Here is a 27503-nt window from a genome sequence, read left to right as displayed (position 1 = left end):
TCAGCAATCTTTCATTCTGGGGCACAATTTTTTTTTCTCTGTGGCTTTGGAGCCTGTCCTAACTAGCTCTTGTAGACCAGGCTGGGGCACAATTTTCTGAATACATTCCCCCAGGTGACCAAGAGTAATTAATACCATCTGTCCCTTCTGAGCCACACCTGCCCACTGGGGCTCCCAGTCACAAGAAAACCAGCATTTTTTCTTTTTATATATTTTAAAAAGATTTATTATGTATATACAGTGTTCTGCCTGCATATAAGAGGACGCCAGATCTCATTACAGGTGGTTGTGAGCCAACTGTGCTGGGAACTGAACTCAGGACCTCTGGCAGAACAGTCAGTGCTCTTAACCTCTGAGCCATCTCTCCAGCCCCTCTTATTATTTTTAAATCAATCTTAATTTATATACCAACCCAGCTCCCTCTCCCTCCTGTCCCCCAACTTCTCCTACCCCATCCTCATCACCCCCATGAGGAATCCCATGGGGAATCATCAAAGTCTGTCACATCATTTGGGATAGGACCCTGACCCTCCCCCCTGTACCTAGGCTGAGTATTCCTCCATAGGGAATGGGATCCAAAAGTCAGTTCATGCCCTTGGGATTAATATTGGCTCCACTGCCAGCAGCCCCATAAACCGCCCAAGCCCCCAACTGACATGCACATTATGCTGGTTCCCCCGCTCAGTCCAGTCGGTGAGCTCCCTAGGTGGGATGAACTGTCTCTGTGGGTTTCCTCATGGCCTTGACCCCTTTGCTCAGATTATCACTGTGACAGGACTCCAGGTCCGCCCAGTGCTCAGCTGTGAATCTCTGCATCTGCTTCCTTAAGTTACTGAATGAAGGCTCAATGATGGCAATTAAGGCAGTCATCAATCTGGTTACAGGGGAAGGGCAGTTAAGGTACCCCCTCCATTATTGCCTCCATTATCAGCTGGCGTCATCCATCTGGAAGCCTTTTGTGTATGTGTGGAGGGCTCAGCAACCCAGGACTGCGTGACCCTCACACTAGTGTCCCGCCAAGGCTACGAGGACACATGTGCCAGGCCTACTGGACAAGGAAGTCCCTTAGACAGTGCAGCAGGGGAAGCGGTCACTCTGGGAACACGCAGCAAGCATAAACCACTATGAGGCAGGGCAGCCTGAGCCTTCCAGTGAGGACGTGGGTGTGAGCATCCCCTCAGAATGCCTGCTAGTGCTGAGGAGCCTGGCTGCACACCAGCAAGCTAAAGCAACTCAACTGCCAGGGTGTGGAATCTCAAACCAGGGTTGAGGTTGGGTTTCATCCAGGCTTGGCCCTGAAGCCGATGGGCAGCTACCACGGAGGCCCTCCAGCCTGTTACACTGCCACCTGTCCCTGTCCCTGCAGGGGACCCAGTGACCTTGCCAGAACTTCACAGTAAGCGCAGAACAGATACAGATCCCTGTCTGAGGTAAGGAACATCACACATGACCTTCTGAACTCAGATCAAAACAGAGAAATGCAGACAGGCTTCAGGCCTCTGCCCTGGTTGAAGCTGTGTCTTTTGGTCTCCCCAGGCAGGGACCCCAGCCTCTCCGTAGCTGAGCTGCCCAGGAAGAGATGCTGAGGCTGCACCAGGCCCTGGTCCCTGACAACCAGAAGCTCAAGGAGCGAACAAGAGGCCGGGACAGGGACCTTGTTCTCTGTACCCCACGCCCTGTCCCATCCCTCCCTCCACAGCCTGGTGTCCCTGAGAGACAAGGCAGCTGGGGAGCCACAGCCTCTTGGGTCTGGGCTATCCTCACTGTGACCCTGCCCACAAGGCTCCCAGTCAAGCCCTCAACGTAACAGATGGACTTAAAACACCAGACACAGTTGTTTCATTCTTAGTTTTGTTAAAAAAAACCAAACACAAACAAACAACTATGATAAATCAGGAACAGGTATGAGTCATGGGGACTCAGGGGAGCATGGACAAGATAGGATGAGGGCCGGCAGGGGCAAAGCTGTCTCCACCCTGATCCCCGGTGTCTTCTAATGAGACAGACGGCCACAGTCCGGAGCGGGTCTTTCCTCTCCTCTACCGTGTCTGCTCAACTGAAAGAAACACCAGGTTTACAATAAGAATCAACAAGGGAAATTTAAATTTCTCCCTCCTTCCCACTCGCAGATGCATTGTAGGTTCAGAATATACGCTTGGGAGTCACACACACACACACACACTCACACACTGCACTCACTGTAGGAGGAGATGTCGATCTCATCAGGGAGCTCGCTGATGTTGACCTCGAAGCGGTCCTGCACATCATTGAGGATCTTAGCATCGCTCTCATCAGATACAAATGTGATGGCCAAGCCCTTGGTGCCAAACCGGCCTGCTCTGGCCACCTGGAGCAGACAACGGGAAAATCACAAGCTCTAGGGGGAGACAGACACAGGGAAGTGGGCAGGCGCACGTGCACACAAAAGGGGTGAGGGGCAGCTTACCCGGTGCAGGTAGGTGTCCGAGTCCTCTGGCATGTCATAGTTGAAGGCGATGTTCACACGCTCAATGTCCATGCCTCGGCCAAACAGGTTGGTGGCCACAAGAATCCGCCGCTGGAAATCCTTGAACTGCTGATACCGAGAGAGCCTTTGTGAGGAAGGAGAGGAGACGTTGAGATTCCTTCTCACCACACCCTTTCCTGCCCAGAGCACACACCCTTGTTCCTCACCCACCTCTCCTCCTGGGGCATGCCACGGTGGATAGCAATGGCTGGGAAGTTCTGCTCCACCAGAAGCTGGGCCAGGGCGATGCATCGCTGCACAGACTTCACAAAGATCACCACCTGGGGGGCACGGGCGTGATGTCAGCACAAGCTCCAGAGCTAGCACACCTTTTACTGTTCTTCAAAGTCTGCGCGCATTCGTTCTGCGTGCATGTATGTGCAGGCACACTCATGCCTGGTGCCCATGGAGAGCCAGGACACTGGATCCTCCCCCCATGGCAGCTGCGTCTCACAGGAGTGGGAGCTGACATGTCGGCCCCGAGAACCGAACTTGGGAACCCTAGAAGAACAAGAGTGCTCTTAACCTGTGAGCCACTGTTTGTTTTGTTTTTTTGAGACAGTTTCTTCTGATCTGTAGCTGAGGCTGGCTTTGAACTCACAAAGATCTGCCTGCTTCTGCCTCCAGAGGGCTGGGAATAAAGGCTTGAGCCACCACTGCCTGGCTCTGAGCCACGTCTCCAGCCCCGCCCCAGTGATCTTACTTCTCAAGTTTTGAATGCATGTACGTGTGTGATTGTTTGACGTGAACGTATGCAGGTGCCCCAAGGCCAGAAGAGTGTGCTGTACAGAAGACACATTATGTAGACCAGGCTGGCCCCATACTGGAACTGACAGAGATCCACCCGACTCTGACTACACAGTGCTTCGGATTAAAGGCATGTGTATTAATAGCACACCCGGAGTACACATGGTCAGTTCTTTGGTTAATCTGTATAGCCTGGCTTTCCTGGAGCTCACTCTGTAGATCAGGTTGGCCTGAACTCAAGAGGCTTGCCTGCCTCTGCCTCCAAGAGCTAAGATTAAAGGTGGGTGGCACCACCACCCCCCCATTTCTAATGAGTTCCTCAGTCCCTTATTCCGTCTCAAATGTCCCTTCATAATGTCTTTTTCTGTTCTTGAACCTAACTGGACTTCTCAGCAGCCTGACCTCCGAGCTGCCACGGACACAAGACCTCAACCGGGCACACGCAAGGGTGAGGCGCCCTCAGGAAAATGCTAGGAATGTGGACTGCAGTCTAGAAAGGCAGATGAGCCTCTTCAGACACTAAGAGCCCCACAGTGGCTCTGCAGCCGGCCTAGCACAGGCTGCCCCTAAGAGACACAGAGCCACCACGCCAGCACCCAGCCCAATGGCCTCCACTCACTCACGTCGTCATGCACTCTACCTCAGCGCCTCTCACGTCTTCACACACTTGGCTCCTCAACCACAGGCTATGTCTACACAGGCCTCTGCACGGCTGAAGACGTCCTGTGCGCAGGCCCACACAGACCTCGACACTGACCTGGTTGAACTCGAGGACATCGAGAAGGTCAAAGAGCTTCCGGTTCTTCTCGTTGTCCTTCAGTTTCACGTAGTATTGCTGCAACCCGTGCAGCGTCAACTTGGTCTCATCGTCCACGAAGATCTCCATAGGCTGAGGGAGGGAGGGTGGGGGCAGGAGGAGGGCAGAGCGGGGGGGTTAAACCTGGGGGGTGGAGGGCGCTGATCTCCAATTCACCCCATGGACTGATGGGGAGAAGACTGAAACCCTCCCCATCACAAGAACACTCTGCGGAGGTCCCTTTCCAGTCAGATGCTGTGGCACCTGCATCAGCTGAACTTCCCAAAGCTCCACTGAGAACGGGCAGGAGAAAGGAGCTCTGCACAGAGCGGTGAAACTCCCAGCTGCAAGGAGAGTGTCAGGTGACAGGGAGCTAGCAATGGGAGATGGTGCTCAAGGGGAGCACGGACAACACAGGAGAGGCAGTGACGCGGCCCGGGCAACCACTGTCCTCTCTGCACTTGAGCAAATGTCCAAGGCCAGGAGGTTGCAATGGACACAGCCAAAAAGCCATTCAAAAGCTGGGACTTCGGGAAGTTGGGGCACAAATCTTTAAAACGCTATTAAAGACAGGCAAACATTGCTCAAGGTGAGAGACACCTTGTACTCAAACCACCACGTCCGTTTTAGAGATTTCCCTAAATTCAGAGCGAGCCGTCTCCACTGGAGCCGAGGGACAACAGAAGTGCGGGCTCCCACAGCCGGACCCACACCTCTGAGCTGACTCCTGACCCTCGGGCCTTCCCTTTCTCTGGAGCCCTCACCCCTGCGGACCCGCACCTCTGAGCTCTGACTCCTGACCCTCGGGCCTTCCCTTTCTCTGGAGCCCTCACCCCTGCGGACGTCTGCTTTCTTGGACTCTAAGGGCAGGGCTTCTCTCTTCCTCTCCACCCAGCAGCCCTCTTCTTTTTCTTGACCTTACATTTATAAATAATCTGTATGCCCACCCCTAACCCTGGAAGGGAAGAGGACAGAAGCATTGACACAGACGCCAGCTAACTGCAGGACAGACTTCCCCCACTCTCCATTCTGCCTTGAGACAGCCCACACAGAGCATGGACTACTGTGCGGTCACAGAAGCCTCTTCCAGAAAGCAGACTGGCAAGGAAACTCCCCAAATAAGTCTCACAGCCTCCTCCTAACTCTAGCCCCAAGCAGCCCGGCCCAAGAGAAAGCCATCTTCTCAAGGGAAGGAGACCCCTCCCACCGCAGGAGGCACCGAGACCCACTCGGCCTCCCGTTCGACTCTTCCCATCGTAAAAAACGTAAAAAGAGGAAAAAATCCACCCCCCATTCAGGACACCCTTCCCAACAGGTATGGGGAAACGGGGTACAGCACATTAGGTTCAGGAAAAAACCGGGAACAGAAAAAGAGGCTGGCTTGGTCCTCAGCGTCCTGGTCAGGCTCCCCGTGGCCTCCGCAGCTGCCATCCTCTGCTGGAAGGTCTGCAATCCCCCGCCGCGCCTCAGGGCTTCTCTGCTGCCAGCTCACATCAACCAAGGCTCCGATGGGCGCAAGGAGGTATGGACAGGAAGGAGTGGGGGCTTGGGGCTGAGGGGCCAAAGGCCCCCGCCCTTGGAGGTTGGGAGGGGCAGGTTCATGGTGCTGTCTGTTTGTCTGTTTGTTCTTCTTCTGGACAGGCCCTGCCACCTGACTGTCCCTCTCTGGCTCTCCTGCCACTGAGATGTCTGAGTTTCGGTGAGCAGAGGCTTCAGCTGAACGCTCCATGCCACCTGGAGGTGTGTGGCTGAGGGGGGTGTAGGAGACGATGGGCAGGCGATAGGGCACAAAATCTTGCCCTACCCCGACAGGGAGAAGAGGTTCAAAAATGTTGTGATTAAAAAATGTCAAACGCTACCCGCTCTCACGTTAACCCGACCAAGTCTTCCGGAGTTTCCCTGGCACGCGCACAGACCCTATCACTAACTGTCTCTGCCTCTGTGTTTTTCTTCAAGGAGCCGTCACTCCCAGATGGACACAAGCTCCCTTCTTGTGCTTGAAGGACAAGGGAGTCTGGAGGAGGAGGGCGAGGGGAGGAGGCAGCGGGCGGGGAGTGGAGGGAGAGAAGGTAGAAGGGTATTTACATCTTGCATGAACTTGCGGCAGACTGGCCGGATCTCTTTGCTCAGGGTAGCACTGAACATCATGACCTGCTTCTCATGGGGGGTCATGCGAAAAATTTCCTGGACATCCCGACGCATGTCTGCAGGGAAAGAATTGCAGGAGGAGATGAGTCTGTGACTTAAGTGCAGTGAGGCCACAGCCAACGGGAACTCAGTAAGTCCCTCTGGAAGGGTGGGCCTCCTCTCCATTACCTACGGGAACAAGTAAGGCTGGCTGGTGCACACCTGTATTCCCAGCACTTAGGAGGCAGAGGCAGGAGGGTCAGGAGCTATGTACTGAGTTTTGAGATTGCTTCAAACAAACAAACAAAAGTAACATGGAAAAATCAATGACTGTAGGAAAGTACTGGGGTCAGGTTCCACACCTTTTTTCAGTCAAGAAATGTAACTGAGCCTAAGTAAAAATTTATAAAATGGGGATAAAATGTACCATAGGCTCAGGAACGTAGTCCTGAAACATGGGGTATGCGGCTAGAGAGGGGCCGAGTCATTAGAGCACTCGCTGCTCTTCCAAAAGAACTGGGTTAGGTTCCCAGTTCCACAACTGCCTGTGACTTAACCTCCAGGGGAAATCCAATGACACTGGCCTCTACGGAAACACACACAAAATTAAAACGCAGAGCTTGCACCGGGAGGAGGTGGTGTATGCCTTTAGTCCCAGCACTCGGGAGGCAGAGACAGACAGATCTCTGAGTTTGAAGCCAGCCTGGGCTACAGAACAAGTTCCAGGACAGGCTCCAAAGCTCCTGTCTCAAAACAACAACAGAAAGCACGCATACTAAAATTGGAGCTATACAGGTTAGCATGGTCCTTACAGAAGGCACAAAAATTCATGAAGCATTGCTTATAAAAATAGTAACAATAAACTTAACCCTGAAATTATTTTCTCAGGTGGGGTGGCACACATCTGTAATCCCAGCACTCAGGAAGTAAAGGTAGGCTGATCTGAGTTGCCAGCCTGGTCCACACTGCAGGTTCCAGGCTAAGAGCTACAGTGAGGTGTGTACACAGCACGCCCTGTCTCCTTCCACCAGCTCTTCCTACACCGCAGCCCACAAAGCACTCGCTCGCTCTAGCCGTCAGTCCAGGCTTGGCCTTCACCTTCACCTCTGGTCTCACACCCGTCTGGCCAGGCACCATTAGTCTGATAGACATCTTGAACAGCTAAAATTCAACTAATCAAATCCTTTTCTGGTTTTTTGTTTTAAGGATAAGGTCTTATGATGGGGAAACCCACAGAATCAGCTGATCTGAGTTGGTGAGAGATCACTGACTCAGGTTTGACAAAGGGGAACCTGCATAAGACTGAACTAGACTCTCTGAATATAGGTGACAATAGTGCAGCTGGGACAATATATGAGGCCACTGGCAGTGGGTCTAAGATCTAACTCTAACGCACAAACTGACTTAGTAGAGCCCATTCCATATGGAAAGATACCTTGCCTAGCCTAGACACACAGGTGCTGCCTTGGTCCTGTCTCAAAGAGACGATGGGACAGACTTAGTAGACTTCCTAGGAGAGGCCTTACCCTCTACTAGGAGCGGATGGGAGGAGGGGGGAGCAGGAGGAGAGAAGGGAGGGGGAACTGGGATTGGAATACAAAAAAAATAAAGATAAGGTCTTACTATGTAGCCCTTGGCTGGCCTGCAATTCCTAAAGATCCAGCTGGGATTAAAGGCACGAAAGCTCTTTTGTTTTTAGAGACTGAGCTTCAGTGTTTAGTCCTGGCTGTCACTGACTTGCTCTGGAGACCAGGCTGTCCTCCAATTTAGAGACCCACAGGCTCACGTTAATGCCAAGATTGAAGGTGTGCACCACCACCAAGTTACCTTCAGTATGTATGTAGGTGCTCTGGGCATGTTATGTCTATGTACAGTGCGCGTGCCTACTGCAGAGAAGCACAAGAAGCTTTGGACCCTGGAACTGGAGTCACAGTCATTCAGTCTTGAGGGATGTATGGGGATGAGAGCCAGGGCCTCTGAAGAGCGCCAGTTCTCAGTCACTGAGCTCTCTCTCCAGCTCTGAAGAGCGCCAGTTCTCAGTCACTGAGCTATCTCTCCAGCTCTGAGCCCATGAAAATCTTTATTTGTTTAATATGCAGGGGCATTCTGCTCACATTTTTAGGTCTGTGCACCACTTTTATATGGTGCCCATGGAGACCAAAAGGAATGAGATCTTGAACTACAGACTGTTATGAGTGGCCATGTTGGTGCTGGCATCAAAGTCAGGTCCTCTGAAGGAGCAGCCAGAGCTCTTACTGATGAGCCAGTTCTTCAATGCCGCCCAAAATGATTTTTTAATTTATATTTATCATGCATACAGTGTTCTGCCTGCATGTATGTCCACAGGCCAGAAGAGGACACCAGATCTCAGTACAGCTGGCCGTGAGCCACCATGTGGTTGCTGGGAATTGAACTCAGGACCTCTGGAAGAGCAGTCAGTGCTCTTAATCTCTGAGCCATCTCTCCAGCCCCCAACAAAATTCTTTTTTTTTTTTTTTTTGGTTTTTTGAGACAGGGTTTCTCTGTGGCTTTGGAGGCTGTCCTGGAACTCACTTTGTAGACCAGGCTGGCCTTGAACTCACAGAGATCCACCTGCCTCTGCCTCCCGAGTGCTGGGATTAAAGGTGTGCACCACCAATGCCCGGCCAAAATTCTTAATATTGTCCTTTAACCCCACGTGGCACACTGCACCACCAGAAGACATGACCTCCTGGGAACACTCAGCAGATGAATGGCAGACCTGCACTCTAGAAACTTGCTCGTCTACCAATTCTGACCACACAGGCTATATCCTGCAGAGGTTCTCAACTGTGGGTGGAGACCCCTCGGGCAGGTGGGGGGGAGGTGGAACAACCCCTTCACAAGGCCCCTATCAAATATTTACATGATTCGTAACAGTAACACACTTAGTTATAAAATAGCAGCAACAATAATCTATGGCTGGGATCAGCCCGCCCCAGGAGGCTGCCTCACTGGGAAGCTGAGAACCACTGCTGCTGGGGTGGCAGGCGGACACCTCCTGCACCAGGGTAAGAGAGAGACGCGGAGCCATCAGTCATGGGTGATAGATGACAAGTCGTCCTCGCACACAAGTGCTCCCGTGTCAAACAAACATCATTTGGCTCCAAGGGGCGGCCCCTCCAACCACCCGAGCCCAGGCCCCGCCCCGCTCCTCACCGAGCTGTTCAAGCATCTTGTCACACTCGTCCAAGATAAAGTGTTTGATGTGCTTCAGGTTCAGGCTCTTGTTCCGAGCCAGGGCTAGAATCCGGCCAGGCGTCCCCACGACGATGTGCGGACAGTTCTTCTTCAGGACCTCCTCGTCCTTCTTGATGGACAGACCGCCAAAAAACACCGCCACCTGTGGGCCAGCGGGGGGGGTGTCACAGGAAAGGACACGGATGCAGTCTCCCCAGCCTCCTTTCCTTCCTCTCCCTGCGTAGCCCTGGCTTATCTGGAACTGTTTCTGCAGCCCAAGTGCACCCTGCCGGACACCACTGTCCACTCTTAGCTGACTGTAAACCAACCTACGCAGCTCTGGCTGACCTGGAGAACATGCCTGCCTCTGCTTCCTTAAAGTCCTGCCTTGTGTAAGCCACCAGGTGAATGCTGGGATCTGAGCTTTAACAGCACATCAAGTGTCACACAGACGCCTCCAGTTTCAAGGGGAAGGACCATCCAGGAGCACACTGTCACATGCTTATTTTTAAAACAGATTTATTATGTATACAGTGCTCTGCCTTCATGTATGTCTGCACACCAGAGGGGACACCAGATCTCACTACAGATGGTTGTGAGGCACCATGTGGGTGCTGGGAATTGAACTCAAGACCTCTGGAAGAGAAGCCTCTGAGAAGCTCTCCAGTCTCCACGAAGCTTATTCTATGATGACCTTTCCCCCACTCTGATTCCAAACCAGCAATGGGCAGCACAGCTTATGATAACAGACCATTCCTGCCCAAAAGCTTTACCTTGTATCCACTTAGCTTTAGTTTAGGTTTTACCCTGCAGAGACTACTGAGGAAAGAGCCAGACAACCCTGTAGTGACTAGGCAGGCCCCACCAGGACACTTTGTTGCAAACCAAAGGGAAAGTAAGACAATTCTGACTTATAACTATGTAGGTGACTTGATTGTGGATGGGGGGCGCAGCATAGGGCACTCAACATAACAGGCTCACCCCCACCACCAGCCATGGGCACACAGAAAATCCCAGTCTTGAAAAACTAACTTAAAAAAGAGAAACAATAAAGATAGCGCAACAAGGGATGCAAGAAAAATAAAAATTTAAAAATTCGGGTGGTAGTGACGCACACCTTTAATGCAGAGGCAGGCGGATCTCCGTGAGTTTGAGACCAGCCTGGTCTGCAGAGCGAGTTCCAGGACAGCCTCCAAAGCCAGAGAAACCCTGTCTCGAAAAGCAACAAACAACAAAAAACCCAAAACAAGGTACAGGAGTAGCAGGCTGTTCCTGTAGCAGCTCAAGGCCCTGGAATCAGATTTAAATACCACAAAATTTAATAAAAACATTCTGCAAAAAAAAAAAAAAAAGCCGGGCGTTGGTGGCACACGCCTTTAATCCCAGCACTCGGGAGGCAGAGGCAGGAGGATCTCTGTGAGTTCGAGACCAGCAGCAACATCACCTAAAGTGTCACTGAACTCTCAGGGACGCAGATGTAGTCACAGCATGGAACCTGCAAGGACAGCTACAGACGACCCTGTCATCATAACAAAGGTTCCATTGCAGCCTGCAGGAACTCGTCAACTACAGCAGTGTCCCCTACAGCCGCTCTATGCTTTAGGACAGTCAACTGTCACCCCACAAGCTCCCAGTACCTCCCCTGTCCCGGGCTCCTGCCCCTTACCTTGACATTTGGCATGTACTTTGAGAAGCGCTCATATTCCTTGCTGATCTGAAAAGCCAGCTCCCTAGTGTGACACATCACCAGCACAGACACCTTCAAGGAACAAATGGAAGACAACACCATATCAGTCCTTTGTCCCCCTCTCCAGAGTGACTGTCACAAGAGCATCTGCCAAACTGTCAGCAACATCAACTCAGGTTTAAGCCATTAAGCCACGAGAGCGTTATGTGGCCTCAAACATACCTGCCCCGTGATCGGCTCCAGCTGCTGCAGCGTGGCCAGGACAAACACGGCCGTCTTCCCCATGCCCGACTTGGCCTGGCACAGGACGTCCATCCCCAGAATGGCCTGAGGGATGCACTCATGCTGGACTACAAGAGAAAAGGAGAGACTTTTTGCACCACACCAAACCCCTGTCCTCCCAGTTGATCCTCCAGATTTTACCTGGTCCCTGTCACCTTTCAGGCCGACCCCTCCTCTCTCTCTACCCCCCCCCAGTCACATTTATACCCAAATCAAGCCTCAGCTGTGCCCTAGCTTCAGGCCTCCCTGGTGCTACTAAAACCCTCTTGCACCTCCCAACAGCTCACCTTCAATGTGCCTGGCTGTCTCTACTTTCCTAACAACCCATGAACCACAGGCCATTTCTCCTACCCGGTTACACAACCCTGCAACCTTGGACAAAATGAAGGACTTGGTACCTGCCCCAGAAGCCAGCACCTTTAGAGCAATCATTAAGACCTCAGTTGGCACCAGGCGTTGGTGGCGCACGCCTTTAATCTCAGCACTCTGGAGGCAGAGGCAGGCGGATCTCTGTGAGTTAGAGACCAGCCTGGTCTACAAGAGCTAGTTCCAGGACAGCCTCCAAAGCCACAGAGAAACCCTGTCTCGAAAAACCAAAAAAAAAAAAAAAAAAAAGACTTCAGTTGGCCTGGCCCAAAACACAGGAACTAAAAAGATCCAGCCAGGCCCTCTCTGAAACACCAAGACAAAGCAAACAAGAAATGCGGGGCGCAGGGCAAACAGCAGCTTTCTGACCAAAGCTAGCACTCGTCTTCTAGAGCTATCATCTGGCACACTCTCCTCGCCTGACCTATACATCCCAAACACAAACCCCATCTTTAAGAAGCATAACGAGGTCTCTGCCCAGCAATAAAATGTACCCTCTGACGGATGCTCAAAGCCACAGTCCACGATGGCCCGGAGCAACTCTGGCTTGAGCAGGAAGTCTCGAAAGCCCGAGCTGTGGATGGAGACATAGGAGCCCTTGACGTCTTTCTTGGCAGGAGCCTCGGTCCCATCTCCCCCTGCGGCTGTCTCCACTTCGTCGTCTTCGTAGTCCAGGAGCTCGTTGTCCACATCGTTCTCTGCCATGATTGGGCCGGCGGGGGGAGAAGGGAGGTCTTTGGGTGAGTGGTCCCAGAGCGGGTGACAGAGCAAGGGGAAAGAGAGGGGGCTGAGGAGCAGCGAGGGACGGCACCAGGTTCCCGACAGAAGAGCTGGGAGAGAGGACAACAACGACACAGAACAACTCATCAGTCACTGCCGGACCCACGGCTGCTTGTCCACCCCCTCCCAGTTTCCCTAAACTACAAACCCCTGCCGCGGGAGAAGAGTCACGAAGAGACACGCAACATAAACTCGGCGTGGGGGAAAAGCGGAGCGGCCTCAGGTGGGGACTGATAGCCAGAGCCAGGCTCGCACCTTTTTTTTTGGTTTTTCGAGACAGGGTTTCTCTGTGTTGTTTTGGAGGCTGTCCTGGCACTCCCTCTGTAGACCAGGCTGGCCTCCAACCCACAGAGATCCACCTGCCTCTGCCTCCCAAGCGCTGGGATTAAAGGCGTGCGTCACCGACGCCCAGGCTCGCGCTTTTGACCGCCCCCCCAGGAGCCAACTCCAGAGACCGTGAAAAGATGAGCCTGACCCGCGGGGAGGGTGACAACGCGAAGGAGCTAGGAGGGGGCCTCGGGCTCGCCCTCCCTATCTGCAGGCCAGCAGCCATCAGCCAAGGGTGATAGATGAAGGTCAGCACTGCGCGGAGCGCTCACTTCTCAACTGCGGACATCATGTGGCTGCCGTTCACCGGCTCGGGAGACCCGGGGGCCCGGCCCTGGAGGCGCACGCACACCTGCGACCCCAGCCCCGGGGGAGCAGACGCAGGGAGGGCGGTGGGCGGGGAGGAAGGCCCGCTGCCACTAACGGTAGGCGCGGGGGAGGGGGACACCATTGGCTCAACGCCAAAAAAAAAAGAAAAGACAAAAAAAAGCCCCAAAGGTCTGGGGTGCACACGGCCGGATGACAGCGCCTGCCCGGCGATGCGCGCGGCCCAGCGCTACAAAAACGGGTTCTGGAGGCCCCAGGGTCACGGCTGGGCACCGTGCAACCCACTCCGGCTCGGGCTTCGTGCCCGGCGGCGTGGACACCGAGAAACGCGCGGTGCCGCCGCCGCCCGCGCGGGGAGGGAGAGTTCGGAGCTCCCGGGCGGCCGCTCCCCACCCCACCGCCGGCCACGCAAGGCCCGGAGCGGGAGACCGGGGCGGCCCCGCCTCCTGGCTGCGCCGTCTCGGGTCGCGGCGGCCCCGGCGGGCAGGGGACCGGCTGGGGGCATCCAGGAAGCGGGGAAGACACAATGGCGGCGAGACCACCATTTTGGATTGCCACCTTCTCCCCCCCTCCCCCGGTCTCCCTGCTCCCCGCCGAGACTCGCGCTCAGAAAGGGACCAAGGCCACGGGACCGAGCGCCCGACCGAGCCCCAGCGGCCAGGACGCCGCCCGGCCGAGGGGTATCAGGGGCGCGCGCGGCGGGACGCGGCGGGGCGAGGGCGGATGGCGGCGGATGGCGCGCTAGGCCAAAGCTTACCTAAGCGCTTGCGAGCGCGTATGGCGGCGGCGACAGGGACGGAGGCGGGAAGCTGCCTTCACTTCCGGTCCCGGGCGCTTTACCCCCCCAACCCCCAGCCTCGGCCTCCCGCTTTCCTGGCTGTCAGAGCGCAGGCGCGCGCGGGAGGTGGGGGCGGGGCCGGAAGCCGGAAGTGGGCGCTGCGGCGGGCCTCCAGCTGTGCGCGCCGCGGGGCCGCCTTTGCGAGGCGCCCGCCTGGGGTCCCGCTCCCGGCCGCTCCGCTGCCGCCGGTGACCCGAGCGCTCGCGCCGCCCCCCTCAGCGCGGCGTCCGCCTCTTGCTTGTGTCTCCTTTTCTTCCACGCCAGGCTCCGCTCCGAGACGCGTTCTCTCGGGGTCCTCAGCCTGGTCGTCAAGGTGACCCGAGGGTGGCCGAGCACAGTCGGGCCTCCCGGGAGGAGGGCGCCCGGGCAGGCCACGCCCTTTACGATTGCGCGGAGGAGGAGCAGGGTTTGCCCAGAATGATACTGGCAAGGTAGCAGCTTGCGAGATGGAGGTTTACGTTATGCCCAAACGTTAAAAAATAAATAAATAAATGGTGGGGTTTGAGGGTTATGCAGCTTTCCAAAGTTATTTTTTAATTATTTATTTATTATGCATACAGTTTTTTTTTTTTTTTTGGTTTTTCGAGACAGGGTTTCTCTGTGGCTTTGGAGGCTGTCCTGGAACTCGCTTGGTAGTTCAGGCTGGTCTCGAACTCACAGCGATCCGCCTGCCTCTGCCTCCCGAGTGCTGGGATTAAAGGCGTGCGCCACCAACGCCCGGCGCATACAGTTTTTTTTAAATCTGTGTACATGCTTGTACCCCAGGAGAAAGCACCAGATCTCTTTTAGATGGTTGTGAGCCACTGTGTAGTTGCTGGGAATTGAACTCAGGTCCTCTGGAAGAACATGCAGTGCTCTTAACCTCTGAGCCATCTTTCCAGCCCTGTTATTTTTATTATTACTATTACCATTTTTTTTCCGAGACAGGGTTTCTCTGGCTGTCCTGGAACTCGCTCTGTAGACCAGGCTGGCTTCGAACTCACAGAGATCGCCTGCCTCTGCGTCCCGAGTGCACCACCACCGCCCGTCTCCATAGTTACGATTACTTAGAGCAGAGTGCTACCACAACAGCTCCATGGTTGAGCCAGGATCTTCCCCCTTCAAATATGTGGTTCTGCCTTCTTTGAGATGCTACTATGTGCATGAGAAGCTATGCCCTGCCGACGCGCGGCATCAGAACTAGGTGTGAGCTTTCCCTGTTAGCACACTTAACCACTCAACACTAAGTAGGCACCATGGTCACCAACCCTCAGCATTTGACAGAAGCTGGTGGTGCCCTGACTTAGCAGCCGCCGGCTCCGCCCTCTGGAGTTAGCATTCACAGACGCCACAGCTTTTGTGCTAAGCCTAGGAGTAGGTGGGGATTCCTCTCGGCCCCTGGCAAAGTAGGAAACACTGTAGCTCCAGAAAATGAGGTATCTGGGGCCTATGGCTTTGAGGACAGTTCCCAGGGACTCTTCCAGGGACCCAGATGGCAGACTCTAGGCCACTTCTTTCTTCCTGTTGTTACCAGCTCAGCCTAAAAGGCCAGAGGAGACCTCTCAAGGGAAAGCCTTTTATTGGACCTACCGTTGTAGCACTGAGGAGATTAACATAGTAAGATTTATCCCAGCCGGGCGTTGGTGGCGCACGCCTTTAATCCCAGCACTCGGGAGGCAGAGGCAGGCGGATCTCTGTGAGTTCGAGGCCAGCCTGGTCTACAGAGCTAGTTCCAGGACAGCCTCCAAAACAATACAGAGAAACCCTGTCTCAAAAAACCAAAAAAAAAAAAAAAAAAAAAAAAGATTTATCCCAGCTGAGCCCCCAAGTGAGTCAAGCATTCTACTTTACAGCTGGCAGAGGATGTTTGCGCCAACACCGCAAACTCATGCAAATGAAGGCTTGTGTTTGCACCAATCACGACATTGCATCAGTCAACACACCCTCTGCTCCTGGACCATAGGGAGTTCCACCACACCATGGGGGGGGGCGCGACACGAGGACCAAATGTCATCTAGAGTCCATCAAGGCTTGTGATAGCAAAAAAAAATCCAGTAACCAACTGTGTCAAACAGTCCTGGCTGAGGCCACGCCTTCAGGAGCTGGAGCCATTAACTGTCATCACCATGCTTCTCTCAAAGTGTTCAGAATAGCCAGTGTTGGGCAAAGGATGGTCTGGCCGGCTGTTTTACTGGCAGTCCTGCTCAGGGCAGACAGGAACTGTCCAACAGCTGTCACCAGAGAATCTAATTGCCTCACCTCCTGGTGACCCCTTGTTTACAGGATAGTGAACAACAGAGGAGCACTTATGATAAACACTTGAACTCATTAACACTCAGTGGTTTTTTTTTTTTTTTTTTTTTGGTTTTTCGAGACAGAGTTTCTCTGTGGCTTTGGAGGCTGTCCTGGAACTAGCTCTTGTAGACCAGGCTGGTCTCTAACTCACAGAGATCCGCCTGCCTCTGCCTCCAGAGTGCTGGGATTAAAGGCTTGCGCCACCAACGCCCGGCAACACTCAGTGGTTTTTAACAATACTTAAAGCCTGAGCCAACGGCCACAGCGAAGGGTCCCCCTCATCTGTCATCATTCCTTCCTTCCTTTGTTAGTGAGTTTGAGTCTGTTATGTAGCCTAGACTAGCCTCCAACTCTCAATTCTCCTGCCTCAGGCTCCACGTGCTGGGATTGAAGTCAGTGGGCACCATGTCCTGCTCTGCTATTCCTAGAAACACACACACACACGCACACGCACACGCACACGCACACACACACACGCACACACACACGCACACACACGCACACGCGCACACACACGCGCGCGCGCACGCGCACGCACACGCACACACACACACGCACACACGCGCGCGCACACACGCACACACACACGTACATAGATTCAGCAAGATGGCACGGCAGCACAGCTAGCAGGGTCACATGGGGTGTAATCGGGACCATTTCCCACCAAGTCTGTCGCCCTGCTTCAAAAATCGGGTTGATTTTGTATGGCTATTTCCTCGGGATTGAGACATTTCCTCCTCATGACAGTAGAGAAGGCCTTTTCATAAAATCCAGAAAGAAGTTGCAAGCCACAGAACCCTTTCTCCCAGATTACGTCACCTATAACCAGTTCCTGACGACAGAAGTCTCTGGTGGATCTGTGTACAAGCTTTGGAGAGAACTCTGGTGATGGAGGACGAGGGAGGAGCAGCTCCGATCTCCCTTGCTGCTGTAAGTGACCTATCACCGGTACTCCCGGCGGTGGGCCCCTGACTCTGCCAGTCCAGACTTGAGTGGAGAAGTTTCTTTGGTCTTTCGTTAGTGCCCTACCTGGCATAAATAGACTTTTTACTGTCTGCCTACAGAAAAGTCATACAAGCCAAGACCACAGGTTGTCTCACCGATTCATGCCCTAGGTGAAACAAGCTTGCCTTCCATGGTGAAGAGAACTGTTGCAAGACGGAGTCACAGCAGAGCGGTTTCCTATCAGTGAGCATTTTAGTTCACAGTATTCACCAGCTGCCGGTCACGCCCCAAGTGCTGTCTTAGGCTCTGGGGACACAGCAGCCCCTCATCAGATACTTCACATAACAAGAGCCAGCACCTGGACATAGAGCGTCAAGCCAGGTGTGGTGGCGCACACCTTTAGTTGCAGTATTCGAGAGGCAGAAGCAGGTGGATCTCTGTGAGTTCAAGGCCAGCCTGGTCTCCATAGGAAATTCCAGGACAACCTGGGCTACATAGTAAGGCTCTCTCTCTCTCTCTCTCTCTCTCTCTCTCTCTCTCTCTCTCTCTCTCTCTCTCTCACACACACACACACACACACACACACACACACACACACACCAGGCACTAATAAGCAGAGTAAAACACAGGAAGCTGCAGAGTGCTTGTTGGGACCTGCTGACTTTTCTCCTACGGTTATCACACGCAGCCCTCGGGTCCCAAGGAGCCTCACATGTTCCCACTTGAGAGAAACGCCACATCACTGTGTGCTTTCGTTTCCCCCAGAAAGCTGCCCAGGGCAGCCATCTGCAGTGTTCTGAGGGGAGGGAATGAAAACGGGAAAAGCCATGAGGCAGAGAGAGGCCGCTTTCACCACCGACTGACTCGCCCAGCGATATTTTATTGACACTGTGCTGTCATGCAGGGAAGCAGGGAAGCAGATGTTGAGCCACAGAAAGGAACGGGTGCATGTGGACGCCGCAGCATCACTTCAGCTCTGGGAGGCAGTAAGCTTTGGGAGCACAGAGGGCCAGCCCAAGGGAAGACCCACTCACAAGGAACAAAGAGAGACGCTAAGAGGCTCGACATACATCTGCTGACTTTGAGAGAGGGACTAAATGACACTATCATTTCAACTTTTCAGGGGTCATGATGTGCCTTTGGAAAAAGCAAATTCTTTAGAGAATGTCTAGAGTCACAATGACTGAGCGTTACAGAGTGCCAAGGACAGATTACGATTCGGGCAGGCAAGCAGGGGGCGGTGGGGGTCATAATATGGGCTTGCCGTTTATGGAATCACAACTACCAGCCGTCTGGAACTATGCTGAGTTCTTTCAGGAGGATTCACAGTAGTCACCTTAAAAGGCTAGCATTATTACCATCATTCCAGTTACAAACAGGAGGACATCAGGACTTCCAGGCTAAAGAGCTTGTCCAGGCCCCGGTCTCATGGCCAGGAAGGAAGAGGGGAGGGAGAGGAACCCAAATCTGCCAGCTGAGTCAGGATGCTTTCCATACCTCCATCGCCATGACACATTTCACAGAGGGTACCGATGGGGATGGCTTGAGTGTTCATCATATAGATCCAGTGGGTGTCATGGAACACACAGATTCAGGTTAGAATGGGCTGTTTGTAAGTCTCACGGAGGGTGGGACTGGGGGGTGGGGGGAATATTGGGTCCTGTTACCTAGAAGTCTTTCTTCTAGGAAAAGGTTATTTTTTAAAGGTTTATTTATTTATCATGTACAGTGTTCTGTCTGCCTGACATGGTTGTGAGTCACCATGTGGTTGCTGGGAATTGAACTCAGGACCATCAGTGCTCTTAACCACTGAGCCATCTCTCCAACCCTGGAACAGGTTATTATGTGAGGTGATGGGGGGTCCTAGGGATTGAAACCAGTGCTCTGTGCATGCTACGCAAGTGATTTTGAGTTGGGATAGGAGTCGGCAGAGGAGTCAGCCTCTAGGGACACGCCCCTAAGAAGTGGTCCTAGACGGTGATCCGGTAGTTGGGGTGGACCTGAGGCCTGACGTCACAGACCATGCTGAGAAGCTGAGCCAGGACACGCTCCCGGTTTCTCTGCTGGGAGCTCTGCATGCCCTGGACCTGACGTCTGGTGGCCTGCTCCACTTCTGCAGACAGGTTCCCCTGAGAGCCCATGGCCTGGGGTGGAGGAGAGAGAGAAGCAGAAAGGGAGAAAGAAAGGTCCCATGTGTAAAGGAAGACTCCTGAGTAAGGCCTGGAAAGCCTTTCTTTCTTTCTGTTTTTTTTTTTTTTTTGGTTTTTCGAGACAGGGTTGGAAACTGTCCTGGAACTCTCTTTGAAGACCAGGCTGGCCTCAAACTCACAGAGATCCGCCTGCCTCTGCCTCCCAAGTGCTGGGACTAAAGGCGTGTGCCACCACCGCCCGGCCCTGGAAAGCCTTTTCAAAACTACTCCCATCCCGCCAAAACTCTAGATACCAGACAGGTCAGCACAGTCCCGGGTTCTAAGATGTGACATGCAACCCCACCCAAAAAAACAGTCTGAAATTCCCCCCTCTCACCACAATGGCCATAAAACTCTGCTCCCCACCATCGATGTTGCCACACTCCACACAGACTGTGGAGGCTGCCCCCCCCCCACAAGTTGCATGTCTCCTTTAAATTCCCCAGGCCTTGTCAGGGCCCCTTCGGGCCTGTGACAGTCTAGTGTTTCATTGAGTCACCTACATTTTACAGGAGGCACCCCCCAATTTGCGCCTGAGTTGGTCCATCCCTGCTCCCCTCAACTCACGGCCTGCTGCTTGCTGTGAAACTCCTGCTCACGCTCCCTGCGGTACTGCTCCACCTCCGTTTGCGCCTCCTCCTTGGCCTGCTTCAGTCTCCGGGCCTTCCCTGGAGGCAGGACGACAGTGGGTATAGACCCCCCCACATAAGAGACAGTGGGTATAGACCCCCCCACACATAAGAGACAGTGGGTATAGACCCCACACACACATAAGAGACAGTGGGTATAGACCCCCACACACATAAGAGACAGTGGGTATAGACCCCACACACATAAGAGACAGTGGGTATAGACCCCACACATACACATAAGAGACAGTGGGTATAGACCCCACACACATAAGAGACAGTGGGTATAGACCCCACACACATAAGAGACAGTGGGTATAGATCCCACACACATAAGAGACAGTGGGTATAGACCCTACACACATAAGAGACAGTGGGTATAGACCCACACACATAAGAGACAGTGGGTATAGACCTCACACACATAAGACAGTGGGTATAGACCCCACACACACATAAGAGACAGTGGGTATAGACCCCACACACATAAGAGACAGTGGGTATAGACCTCACACATAAGACAGTGGGTATAGACCCCACACACACACATAAGAGACAGTGGGTATAGACCCCCCCACATAAGAGACAGTGGGTATAGACCTCACACATAAGACAGTGGGTATAGACCCCACACACACACATAAGAGACAGTGGGTATAGACCCCACACATACACATAAGAGACAGTGGGTATAGACCCCCCCACATAAGAGACAGTGGGTATAGACCTCACACATAAGACAGTGGGTATAGACCCCACACACACACATAAGAGACAGTGGGTATAGACCCCACACATACACATAAGAGACAGTGGGTATAGACCCCCACACACATAAGAGACAGTGGGTATAGACCCCACACACATAAGAGACAGTGGGTATAGACCCCACACACATAAGAGACAGTGGGTATAGACCCCCACACATAAGAGACAGTGGGTATAGACCCCACACATAAGAGACAGTGGGTATAGACCCCACACATAAGAGACAGTGGGTATAGACCCCACACACACACATAAGAGACAGTGGGTATAGACCCCACACACATAAGAGACAGTGGGTATAGACCCCACACACACATAAGAGACAGTGGGTATAGACCCCCCCACATAAGAGACAGTGGGTATAGACCCCACACATAAGAGACAGTGGGTATAGACCCCACACACATAAGAGACAGTGGATATAGACCCCACACATAAGAGACAGTGGGTATAGACCCCCACACATAAGAGACAGTGGGTATAGACCCCCACACATAAGAGACAGTGGGTATAGACCTCCCACATACACATCAAGTGTGTTAGACAGTGGGTATAGACCCCACACACATAAGAGACAGTGGGTATAGATCCCACACACATAAGAGACAGTGGGTATAGACCCCACACACATAAGAGACAGTGGGTATAGACCCCCACATACACATCAAGTGTGTTAGACAGTGGGTATAGACCCCACACACACATCCGGGTGTGTTAATAGGGATCAGTCCCCTCCAGAAAGTCATTTAGCTTCCCATCAACCAACCAAGTGCTGGATTCTAAAACCCACCCATATCTTCTATCGTAATAAGCTTCCAGCCCCCAGCTCTGTCTCCATTATCCTTGGGTTTTCCTAAGGACTCAAATGTCCCGTATCCCCTGCCCCCAAACCCTCCTCCCTGAGTCCTAGGAGAGCAAAGAGGAGGCTCACTCTTCCTGGCATCGGCCACCTTCTCCGCTGCCCGCTTCTCGGCTTGGAGGAGCTGCTGGATACCCTGGGACTGACTGGCCATTTTTCTGTCACTAGAGAGGATGCTGTCTCGAAGGCGACCAAGGTACCAGATGGCTCCCCGCCTCCAGCGCCTACTCCTCCGGCCGGCCCGCGGCTGCAGTCTCCACTCCCACTGGGTCTTAGTGCTCCCGTTTTCTCGCAGCCTGCCGCATCCTCAGGCTGAAGACTGGTCCTCCTCCAGCGCCTCACGAGGCAGTGCTCCAAACGGCCGCCTGGGGGCAGCAGAGACCAGGCCTGCGCTGACAACTGCAGCAGGTGCAGGGCCTCTCGTGTCCCCCGGGTCTACGGGGATGGAGACGGGGGAAGGGGAGGCTGGAGTGCTTGGGTGGGCGGAGAGCTTGACTGGTGGTCTCAGAGGAGGCACAGAGACGATGAGAATGGTGTGGGAAGGTAAGGATGTGCTTGGAGACCAGTGCGACGGGTTTCATGCTCCCCCTCCCCCAGTCTCCCGCCGCCCTCTGCCCCTCCCCCGCTTTTCTTTCTCCCGTCTTTTTTTTTTTTTTTTTTTTTTTTTTTTTGGTTTTTTGAGACACTCGAGGCAGGGTTTCTCTGTGGCTTTGGAGGCTGTCCTGGAACTAGGTCTTATAGACCAGACTGGTCTGGAACTCACAGAGATCCACCTGCCTCTGCCTCCCGAGTGTTGGGGTTCAAGGCGTGCGCCACCACCGCCCGGCTTTATCTTTTTTGTTTGTTGACATATTTCCCAAATCCGAACGCCTTCACACATCTCACCTCCCCTGTCCAACGTTTGCCTTTTTTGTTTGTTTGTTTTTTTTTTTTGAGACAGGATTTCTCTGTATTGTTTTGGAGGCTGTCCTGGAACTCGCTCTTGTAGACCAGGCTGGTCTCGAACTCACAGAGATCCGCCTGCCTCTGCCTCCCAAGTGCTGGGATTAAAGGCGTGTGCCACCATCGCCTGGCCAACGTTTGCCTTCTTAGTGTCGTCTCATGCACTTTTCGTTTTGGATCTACCTATGTATTAGGCCTCATTGTGATTTTTTTTCCTTTTCTTTTTTGTTTTGTTTTGTTTTTCCAGACAGAGTTTCTCTGTGTAGCCCTGGCTGTCCCGGAACTCGCTCTGTAGACCAGGCCTGCCTCTCTCTGCCTCCCGAGTGCTGGGATTGAATTTTTCTCATTATAATTTTTAAAAATCTTTACTTCCCCCCTTTGCTGTCCTTCTCCTTCCATTTACTTCCTGTCCGCTATTAAACTATCCCTTCTCTCCTGCTCGTGAGGGGTCCGAGAGAAACCTGAAGACACCCCTCCCGTCCCCCAGCCCCTTGGAACCGGGCCTCTAGTCCCGCCCTGCGGCTTCAGGAGGACCCTGTGTCGTTGCCTCTGCCTTGTTTCCCCTCCGGAGGCCTCATCACGAGTCACCCGGTCGGGTCGGAACGATTTCCGGGATGGACCCGATCGTCCATTTCCGCCCGAGACTTGCGTCCGCGCTTGCGCCACTTCCGCCAGGCCGGGGCGCCGCCTCCCTGCCTCCCTCCCCGCCTCCCTTCTCCGAGGGTCTTAAGCCCAGGCCTCGGGCCCCAGCCCCGCGGGTCCTTTGGGGGGGCGGGGAGCGGCGCGGATGAGCGGGCCCTGTCCCCGGGCCCCCGAGGAAGGAGCCTCCACGTCTGCGAGTCGGGTACCTTCCGCCCCGTCTCACTTGTGACGTCCCCGTCCCTCTCCCCCCCACCCCAAAGTTCAGAGCTAACTTTCCCCTCGGCCTCCGGAGCCTTAAAAACCATCACGAGTCGTTTCCTCAGGGCTAACACCCGAAGTCAAGCCCCCGGCCGCCCCCGCCCGTCGCCCCGCAGGGCTGCGCGTTCGGGGACGGCTTCGTCTCTACGGAGCCGGGGGTTGGGGGGGCGAAGGGAGAAGCGGGCGGGCGAGCCCGGGGTGCAGGGCGGGCCGATCGGGGTCCTCACCGCTGCCCTCTCCCGCTTCTCCCCCAGCCCGAGAGCCCCATGGCCTCTGCTTCCCGCCGGCAACGCCGAGAGCGGCGCTTCCGCCGGTACCTGTCGGCGGGGCGGCTGGTGCGAGCCCAGGCTCTCCTCCAGCGACACCCGGGCCTCGACGTGGACGCCGGGCAGCCCCCTCCCCTGCACAGGGCCTGCGCCCGCCACGATGCCCCAGCCCTGTGCCTGCTGCTGCGACTCGGGGCTGACCCTGCCCACCAGGACCGCCACGGCGACACGGCGCTGCACGCTGCTGCCCGCCAGGGCCCCGGCGGTGAGTGGCTCGGTGGGAACCGGTGGTGAGAGGCCCGATTAGAGCTGAAGCGAAGGCCAGCTGAGGGCCGGGATATAAGGGCCCGGTGTGTGGGCGCACGCCTTTGACCTGAGCACGCAGGGGCGAAGGAGGATCTCTGTGAGTTCGAGGCCAGCCTGGCCTGGTTTACACAGTGCGCTCCAGGGCTACATAGAGAGATTCTGTCTCCAACAACAACAAAAATAATTGGGAAGTAAGCTAGTTATTTGGTCCTTGGGACCTGCTGGAGCAGTTGACCTGGTCGGTATGTGACCATCGTATATGTGTGCATTAAAGTAACGTAAGCTTATCCCAAAATTGCCCAAACTTCAACTAAGGTAGGTAGATAGGTGTGTGTGTGTGTGTGTGTGTGTGTAACTGTTGGGGGTTTTGTTGTTCTCTTGAGTTTGGGTCTTCAGGCTGGCCTCAAACACACTCTTGCTCAGCATCCCACGTGCTGAGATTGCAGGCATGCGGCCACACACGCAGCCAACCCCGCTTGCAACTTTTTCTTTACATTTCCTATCTTTCAGGACTAGTGATTACTTTGTTTCTTTGATAACTATAGCTGTAGCACAGCCTTACCATTGATTGCTCCGGGCTCAGATCCCAGATCCAGGAAGTTTGCCACCCCACCCCCCACCCCCAGCTTAGTTTGCTTCTCTCCCTCTCCGTGTGCAATTAAAACAATAGCAACCTTTGTGATTTGCTACAAACGTTTAACAAAGTATCCGTGCTGTCTGCTGGGATGACAGGACCAGCAGACGTGAAACCCGGTGTGGAGTTATGCTGGAGATCTGCGTTCCTGTGTTAGGATCAGATTCATGTTCCTTGAGGAGTACTTCTGAAATACAGAAACACCCTGGGGACCAGTTTTCCCCAGTCTCCACCAAAATTCTGTAACAACAACAAAAGTAACTTAAAACTGGTGGTGCACGCCTTTAATCCAGCACTCTGGAGGCAGAGGCAGTCAGGACTCCGAGCTCACAGTCAGCCTAGTCTCCATAGCGAGTTCCAGGCCAACCAGAGCCTTGTTAGAGAGACCCTTTCTCAAAATAACAACAGAACATCTCACATAGGAGGTAGCGGCTTCACAGTGCAAACAGACCCTGCTGGTCACAGTTTGTGCAGGTAACCTGTCCAGAAGCAGCCCAGCCGCCTAGAAAGATGGGAAATTGCAGTGCACTCGTGTGATCAATCCCAGCACTCACGAGCATGGGGTTCCCCTCAAGGCCAGTCTGGTCCAGGCCTGAGTCTCAAACAAACAAGCAAATCTAACCTAAATGGAGGCCGTGGCGATTAGTTTATCCTGCTGAGCTCAGGTGTGGGCTTGCCTGCCCCTGCTCCCCCAGCCAGGAGACCCCGCTAGATAGTGCACTTGTAGATGAACAAACCCCCGACAGTTGTGAAAACCACATGAAGCTGTTGCTTTGGCAGTGACAGCAGGACAGCAGGACAGCAGGAGCGGCTCTGTAGAGAGAGGAGGCTGCCGCCCCCCCCCCTCGCATTGCCTTCTGGACACCGGAGCGCGTGAACAGCACCAACCCCGCCTGCCCCTTTCTCATCTCCAGCTTGGCCTCTTCTTGGTCCAGAAAAAAGAAAAACAATTTTTTTTTAGGGAAGGGTTTATTTGGCTCATAGTTCCAGAGGGATTAGAGTCCATTATGGCAGGGAAGGCATAGTGAACAGGAGTGGGAAGTCAGCTGACCACATTTTCATTCACACAGAAACCGGAACAGAGAGGGGGCAAGGCTGTAAACCCTGAAAGCCCGGTGTGTGCTTCCTTCAGCAGGGCTGTCGTATTAAAGCAGCGGTGCTCAACCCTCGAGTCACAGCGCCTTAGGGGGCCAAATGACCCCCACAGGGGTTGCCTAAGACCAGTAGAAAACACAGACATTTACATTATGCTTCATAATAGTAGCAAAGTTAGTTATGAGGCAGTAACAAAAATAATGTTAAGGCTGGGGGTCATGACAGCACGAGGAACTGTCTTGCAGGGGGTTGCAGCATTAGGAAGGTTGAGACTCTCTGTCTTACGGTTCCACGGCTCCCAGACAGAAGCATCAGCTGGGGACTGAGTGTTCAAATACTCCTCCAGAGCCCACAGAAGGACCTTTCAAACCCAGGTCTGCTTTGAGCTTACATCCCAAGAGAGGACTAGAGGGCCAAACTTGTCACAATTTGCCAGCTGTCCAGGCTGATCTCTGCTGGCACCTCCAGAGGAATCCTGGGTTCCCGACAGTCCATCGTCCTTCCCAGGGTGGTCTACATCAGCTCCCCTTGGTCACTTTAGAATGCACACCTTCAAGCCGGGCGTTGGTGGCGCACGCCTTTAATCCCAGCACTCAGGAGGCAGAGGCAGGCGGATCTCTGTGAGTTCGAGGCCAGCCTGGTCTACAGAGTGAGTTCCAGGACAGCCTCCAAAACAATACAGAGAAACCCTGTCTCGGAAAAAAACAAAAAAGAATAGGAACGATACTGGGAATGAAGGTGTGCATTCTTTTTTTTTGTTTTTTGTTTTTTGTTTGAGACAGGGTTTCTCTATATTGTTTTGGAGGCTGTCCTGGAACTCACTCTGTAGACCAGGCTGGCCTTGAACTCACAGCGATCCGCCTGCCTCTGCCTCCCGAGTGCTGGGATTAAAGGCGTGCGCCACCAACGCCCGGCTGTATCATTCCTATTCTATTAGACTGGGCAGACCCAGACCACCAAGGGCCCACGAGGACAGCTCTTGACATGGTTAGTCCCCATCTGTCAGGCTCTGCTGCTATGCACTCAGCTTTCTTCCCAGCAAAAGCATCATTGGCATGAGGATGGCATCAGTTGGTGACTCCTCCACACAAAAGCTTAGATGCTGGAGGGAATGTAGGTGACATATTGTTTGGGCACCAGACATACCTCCAAGTGCAGGGTGCTATAGATATATGCCAACCTGTCAGCCGAGCTCCTCAGTCCACACGGATAACACAAGCCCCTCCCCCGTCCCTTCCCCTGGATCCCCACAGCCTGCTCCACCAACTCTGCATACACTCCCTTTCCTGTTCCCATCCACACAGCCAGTTAGTACCCTCTCCCCGTGACGGGGCAGTCATGTGCCATCTCTGCACCATGCATCTCTGTCCCAGGGGTCTTCAGAACGTACAGCCGCTTCCTAGTCTCACTGTCCACAAGACCCCTCCCACTCCACACAGTCCGTCCCAGGTTCCCCGACTACGCCGCCCGTTATCCCTGACTCCCTGTCCAGGAAGCCAGTTGTCCCAGCTCCCGGTCCAAGCAGCCGAGCCCTTGCAAAAACCATTTTCTTTAATTCTGCTTCGCACAAGTAAAAGAGGCTTTAGCGCTTTGTCTGTCTGTCTGTCTGTCTGTCTGTCTATCTATCTATTAAACTTAAAGAGAGCAAGTTTGCCAAATGCTGGCTGCAGCTGACTGGCTGATTCTGTTGTGGAGAATCTGGAGTGAGCTCCTGA

At 53.8% G+C, this 27503-nt stretch overlaps 3 protein-coding genes and 2 non-coding genes across 6 annotated transcripts in view; 1 reads left to right on the top strand and 4 right to left on the bottom strand.

Annotated features, from left to right (window-relative positions):
* Nucleotides 1-1837: 1837 nt before the first annotated feature.
* Nucleotides 1838-14040, bottom strand: Ddx39b (DExD-box helicase 39B). The gene is made up of 11 exons (XM_005086794.4): nt 13901-14040; nt 12204-12539; nt 11284-11411; nt 11041-11133; nt 9354-9537; nt 6135-6253; nt 4011-4142; nt 2678-2787; nt 2447-2591; nt 2200-2347; nt 1838-2056 (listed from the first exon to the last, which is right to left on the bottom strand). Exons 2-11 carry the CDS (start codon nt 12412-12414, stop codon nt 2040-2042), a joined length of 1287 nt encoding a protein of 428 aa, XP_005086851.1. The 5' UTR covers nt 12415-12539; nt 13901-14040; the 3' UTR covers nt 1838-2039.
* Nucleotides 9223-9299, bottom strand: LOC121134411. The gene has a single exon (XR_005871484.1). It is a non-coding gene; the product is annotated as a small nucleolar RNA SNORD83 (small nucleolar RNA).
* Nucleotides 13037-13113, bottom strand: LOC121134410. Its single transcript, XR_005871483.1, has one exon. It is a non-coding gene; the product is annotated as a small nucleolar RNA SNORD83 (small nucleolar RNA).
* A 4020-nt stretch (nt 14041-18060) lies between the features above and the next one.
* Nucleotides 18061-21965, bottom strand: Atp6v1g2 (ATPase H+ transporting V1 subunit G2). The gene is made up of 3 exons (XM_040732217.1): nt 21718-21965; nt 19957-20057; nt 18061-19344 (listed from the first exon to the last, which is right to left on the bottom strand). Exons 1-3 carry the CDS (start codon nt 21797-21799, stop codon nt 19171-19173), a joined length of 357 nt encoding a protein of 118 aa, XP_040588151.1. The 5' UTR covers nt 21800-21965; the 3' UTR covers nt 18061-19170.
* A 204-nt stretch (nt 21966-22169) lies between these two features.
* The window catches only part of Nfkbil1 (NFKB inhibitor like 1), a 17719-nt gene continuing 12385 nt past the window's right edge, over nt 22170-27503 (top strand). The window contains exons 1-2 of one of the 2 annotated variants that reach the window (XM_040732216.1): nt 22170-22188; nt 23742-24018. In XM_040732216.1, the coding sequence (XP_040588150.1) occupies nt 23754-24018 (265 nt within the window). In that variant the 5' untranslated portion in view covers nt 22170-22188; nt 23742-23753. Of the gene's footprint in view, nt 22189-23236; nt 23432-23741; nt 24019-27503 lie in introns of those variants that run through there. The other variant, XM_005086796.4, reaches the window with a different exon arrangement.

The sequence above is a fragment of the Mesocricetus auratus genome, unplaced genomic scaffold, assembly GCF_017639785.1.
Source record: "Mesocricetus auratus isolate SY011 unplaced genomic scaffold, BCM_Maur_2.0 Super-Scaffold_100027, whole genome shotgun sequence".
In the NCBI taxonomy this organism is placed as follows: domain Eukaryota; kingdom Metazoa; phylum Chordata; class Mammalia; order Rodentia; family Cricetidae; genus Mesocricetus; species Mesocricetus auratus.
This window is presented reverse-complemented; position numbering and strand designations above follow the sequence as displayed.

Coding starts and splice junctions, on each gene's coding strand:
- Ddx39b (XM_005086794.4), bottom strand. CDS start 12,414: ATGGCAGAGAACGATGTGGACAACGAGCTCCTGGACTACGAAGACGAC. Junction 2,788..4,010: donor ATGTCCTCGAGTTCAACCAG/GTCAGTGTCGAG, acceptor CGTGCCCCCCAG/GTGGTGATCTTTGTGAAGTC. Junction 2,348..2,446: donor CGGACACCTACCTGCACCGG/GTAAGCTGCCCC, acceptor TGTCTGCTCCAG/GTGGCCAGAGCAGGCCGGTT.
- Atp6v1g2 (XM_040732217.1), bottom strand. CDS start 21,799: ATGGCCAGTCAGTCCCAGGGTATCCAGCAGCTCCTCCAAGCCGAGAAG. Junction 20,058..21,717: donor GGTGGCCGATGCCAGGAAGA/GTGAGCCTCCTC, acceptor TCCTGCCTCCAG/GGAAGGCCCGGAGACTGAAG. Junction 19,345..19,956: donor TTCACAGCAAGCAGCAGGCC/GTGAGTTGAGGG, acceptor CCTCCACCCCAG/GCCATGGGCTCTCAGGGGAA.